The 4,622-nt window shown below is 57.4% G+C and overlaps 1 protein-coding gene across 1 annotated transcript in view; it reads left to right on the top strand.

Annotated features, from left to right (window-relative positions):
* Positions 1-2,347: 2,347 nt before the first annotated feature.
* DRC7 (dynein regulatory complex subunit 7) overlaps positions 2,348-4,622 on the top strand; it is a 24,678-nt gene continuing 22,403 nt past the window's right edge. Inside the window, exons 1-2 of the mRNA XM_014545544.1 lie at positions 2,348-2,853; positions 3,430-3,613. Coding sequence (XP_014401030.1) covers positions 2,669-2,853; positions 3,430-3,613 — 369 coding nt within the window. The 5' untranslated portion in view covers positions 2,348-2,668. The remainder of the gene's footprint in view (positions 2,854-3,429; positions 3,614-4,622) is intronic.

Here is a 4,622-nt window from a genome sequence, read left to right as displayed (position 1 = left end):
GGAAGAAGTTGCTTCTGGGGAGGGTGTAGAAAATGACCTGTGGGATGGGGAACGTTTCTGGGCCCCTGGGCAGGGTCCAGGGCACTTTGAGGCCGGAATGCCCTCTCCAAACTGCACTGTGGCTGGCGAGGCGGCCTGATATGGGGAAGTATTACGGGTTCTGACCCAGCTCTGTCTCTGATGACAGTGTTCTGTGACCGTGGGCTCAGGCCCCATCTTAGCTCCTGCTCTAGCTGTAAGCCCCTGCTGCCCACCGACACCTTGGCCCTTTCGGCATCCTGCTTCTTTCTTTACTTACCATTCTCCCTCCCCTCCCTGCCCCCTCTCCCCCCGGCACCCCGTGTAAGCCCCTGCTGCCCACCGACACCTTGGCCCTTTCCGCATCCTGCTTCTTTCTTTACTTACCATTAGCCGACCCTCACCCCGCCGCCACACCCCAAACACTCTTCTGGGATTTCCCCATCTCATTTAGGCCCTAAAGTGCATGGATTTCAGAAATATACCCAGATCAGCTATTTACTAGCTCTGTGACCTTAGGCTGTGCTCTTAACCTCTCTAGGCCTCAATTTTTTCATCTGCAAAGTGGGTATCATAATAGTGTCGGCCTCGCAGAGTCATTGGAGGCTAAATGAGCTTATCTCTGTAAAACCCTTAGTTTGCATGGGAAACTGTAAACACCTGATTATTATCGCCGTCTCTGAGCTCATCGTCTCTGTGTCCAAGAAGCAGACAGGGCTGTGTTGCTTGGCTGCTGGGCTCAGTGGGAGGTTCGCCTGCAGGGAACTGGGGTCTTGAACGGGCCTGATGGACACAGGGCCTCAGGTGTGATATTGACCCCCCGGGATTCAGGTGGTTTGACCTCCAGAAAAGCAGCAGACGCGTTCAGCCCTTCCGGAGCCCTACAGAATGTCAGACCTGGATGGAAAACACCTGTCCCTCCTTTCATAGTACGAAGGGGAAACTGAGGCCCAGAAAGGGGCAGGGAATGGTTCAAGGGCCCTGCAGGAGCTGGGAGCAGAGCCTGGCTTTCCCCTCACAGCTGGTGGTCAGTGACTTGCCTCCCCAAGAGGCCCAGTGGGGGTTAGATCAGGGAGATGGGGCCCAGCCTATACCTCCAGGTCCCTTTGCCCTCCTGGCCCTGGTCACCCCAGGGGGTGATGACAAGTCTGGGGAGACCTTCCTCTGTTCTCCCCAGTCCTCACTACCCCTCCACCACCACATTCTGTGCATCCGGTCGGTTTTCCTCCTCTGTGGATGTTTGCCCTGTGTGTTGTTAAAAAAAAAAAAAAAGATCTTTGAGGTGGGGTAATGGAAAGCCATGAGCTGGGAGGCGGGCGCTGAGATGGCGTAACAGGAACTGGCTTAAACGAGCAGAGGCTGTTTCCTCACATGATGGGAAGGCCAAAGGTGCTACTCAGACCTCACGGCGCCTCTTGGGATCATGGCTCCCCTGCCTCTTCACTCTGGCAGCTTTGGCCCCCACGAGTGGTTATCTCACGGTCATGCATTGGCTGTCCCCCTGCTTTCTGACCCTGTCCCAGGCAGGAAGAGGTGAAGGGCCAAGCGTCTGTGCCAGCTGGGCTCCCCCCTTTAACAGGTAGCAACTTGGACTCACATCTCAGCGGTCAAAACTGGGTTCAAGTAGCAGGGCTGACGCTAGCTGCAAGGGAGGCTGGGAAGCTGAATATTTTAAATCGGGGCTCTGCTTATGGAATTGGGGGCTGGATCTTTGGGTTGGCAAGTAGCAGTCCACCTCAGCAAACCTTGGCTCTGGGACCATGGCAAGGCCTTTCCCAGGGTACATATGGCGTCTCGGGTGGCTCTCAAATGACCTCATCCTATGGGCTGACCCAGGGGAGTGAAAGCTGTATCAGCTCCCTGCACACACACCTGCCCCTGGCCCAGGTGAATTGGTGGCAGCCCTGCTTTTGCCCCCTCTGTGCCTCAGTTCCAATTCTAGTGACGTTAACTTTTATTTTGTTATATTCCATACCACCACCTTACTATCATGAAGAATTTCTTTAAGCCAATTCACTTATTGGCTTAATAAATATATTTAAATAGGAAATTCTATAATCCTACAGTAATCCCTTCAGCATTAGCATCGTGCTCCATAGAAAGGAGATATGGTGCGGCATGGCTCAGTGGCTGAGCGTCAACCTATGAACCAGGAGGTCACGGTTAATTCCCAGTCAGGGCACATGCCTGGGTTGTGGGCTCGATCCCCAGTGTGGGGCAGCCAATCAATGATTCTCTCTCATCATTGATGTTTCTCTCTCTCTCCCTCTCCCTTCCTCTTTGATATCAATAAAAAAATATTTTTAAAAAAGATGAGAGAATAAATGTACGAGAAGGCAAGCAATGGTAGTAAGTTGGGCTACGCTCTCCTGCCCTGACAAGGGTTCTCAGCCTGTGGCCAGCTTGTCTTTGTTTTAAGGGCAATTGTGATGCTAGGAAGGTGTTAGAGGCATGTGAGCACTAAGCAGACTGTCTCCTCCACGGAAAGGAAGTGTAAGGGAGACTCAATTTCCCTCTCCATAATCTAAGCCACCGAGAACACCCCCTCTCCCCCAGGGACACCGGGTCTTGGCCGCCCTTTCCTGGTCTGAGGTCGGCCGTTCTGAGTGCATATATCCCTCCTGCAGACACTTCACCTCTGGAAGCCAGAATGGAGGTCCTGAAGGAGAAAGTAGAGGAGGAGGAGGCTGCCGAGCGGGAGGACGCGGCGGAGAGGGGCGAGAAGATGGCCAAGCCACCACCGGAGATTCGGAAGGAGGAAACCCCCATGACGCAGGAGATGCTCAGAGACCTGGAGAAGAAGCTGTCGGATATGGAGATCGCCATCCCGGATATGTGCGTGTCGGGTCAGAGCAGGGCTGGGCAAAGGAGGAGCCGGGCCCAATGAGGGACCTGGGCTGGGCAGCAGGACCAGGGCTTAGAGGAGGTCAGGCCGTTAAGAGCGAGGGCTCTGGCCCTACTCGGTTTGTCTCAGTGGATAGAGTGTTGGCCTGTGGACTGAAGGGTCCCGGGTTCGCTTCTGGTCAAGGGCATGTCCCTCAGTTGCCGGCTCCATCCCTGGCCCTGGTCGGGGTGCGTGTGGGAGGCAACCAATCGATGTGTCTCTTTCTCTGTCTCCCCGCTCCCTTCACTCTCTCTAAAAACCTTTGGAAAAATATCCTCCAGTGAGGGCTCTGTTTTCAGACTGCCTGGGCCAAGTCCCCACTCTGCCTCTCGCTAGCTGTGTGACCCTGGGCAAGTCACTCAACCTTTCTGTTCCTCAGTTCCCTTAGCCGTTTCAAAGGGCAAGTGCTGATAATGAGGATTAAACAAGGAGGGGCTAGAGCCCATGGCAGCCGAGGTGGATGGAGGGTTCCGGTCCAGGCCTTGCCCCCTGAGGACTAATTAATGCCATCCCTTCTATGGGCACAGGATCATTACCAAGGACACCAAGGTCACCGTCGACACCTCCATGCTGCCCGCCTCCTACCAAAGCAACACGCCCAAGGAGGAGCACCTGCTGCAGGTGGCAGACAACTTCTCCTGCCAGTATAGCCACCTGTGCCCGGACCGCGTGCCCCTCTTCCTGTACCCGCTGAACGAGTGCGAAGTGCCCGTAAGGCCAGGTCGTGGAAGGCGGGGGAGGGGGCCCCATAGCAGAGGGCGGAAGGAGGTGGGCCATGCACAGCCCTGTCCTGGGCCAGAGCTTAAAGATAGGGAAGGGCAGAGAAAGAAGACAAAATGCCCAGGACGGGCCCCAGGACCTGAGCACTGGGCTCCTTCCTTCCAGCCCTGTAACCAGGGCACGTCCCTGAGCCTCTCTGGGCCTCAGTTTACCCATCTGTCGATGGAATGGCAGAGGATGAACCCCAAGGCTGCAAAACAGCAGCCCGCAGGCCGGCGGAGACGCACAGACTTTTATTGGGCCGCATGGCGATTTTTAACCTATGTCTGAGCAGCATTGGGGGCTCGGGGATTCTCCCCTCACCTCTTACCTGGTGATCCCAGGCCTGCACGCCCCCTGCAGCCGTCAGCGGGGCCTTAGGTGGGGCCGTGCGAGATCCGGTGCTGGTGGGGCCTTCCTGGAATCCATGGGGAGACCCCGGAGCCCTGGCCCACTGGCCCCGGGTGGCAGAGCAGCCCCTGAAGGGCCCTAGTAGCACGAGGTCCCCCACCCGGGGCGGTGGCCCAGGCCCAGCTCCGCTGCCGACTGTGAACCTGAGTCAGTCCGCTTCCCCTTGGAGCCTGGACAGCCCCTGAAGGGCCCTAGTAGCACGAGGTCCCCCACACGGGGCGGTGGCCCAGAGCCAGACAGGCCCAGCTCCGCTGCCGACTGTGAACCTGAGCCAGTCCGCTTCCCCTTGGAGCCTCGGTTTCCTCCTCTGTCAGTGGCACCTGCCTCACGGGGTCACTGGGGGTCGGGGAGGGGGTGCCAGGTGTGGCGGCTCTCAGTGGGACGGTGGGGATGGCGGGAGGCACCCATTCATCACGGGCGCCCGGGGACAGCACACGTTTATCCTGGATCTGGGCCGGAAGGGTTTGGAGGAGTCCCTTTCTCCAACTCCCAAGGCCCCGGGGGAGGAGCCCGAAGCCCAGAGAGGCCTCCAGAGCGCCCCCTGCCCCCA

Source organism: Myotis brandtii, unplaced genomic scaffold (genome assembly GCF_000412655.1).
Source record: "Myotis brandtii unplaced genomic scaffold, ASM41265v1 scaffold411, whole genome shotgun sequence".
In the NCBI taxonomy this organism is placed as follows: domain Eukaryota; kingdom Metazoa; phylum Chordata; class Mammalia; order Chiroptera; family Vespertilionidae; genus Myotis; species Myotis brandtii.
The sequence above is the reverse complement of the archived record's forward strand: the minus strand, read 5'-3'. Positions and strand labels throughout refer to the sequence as shown.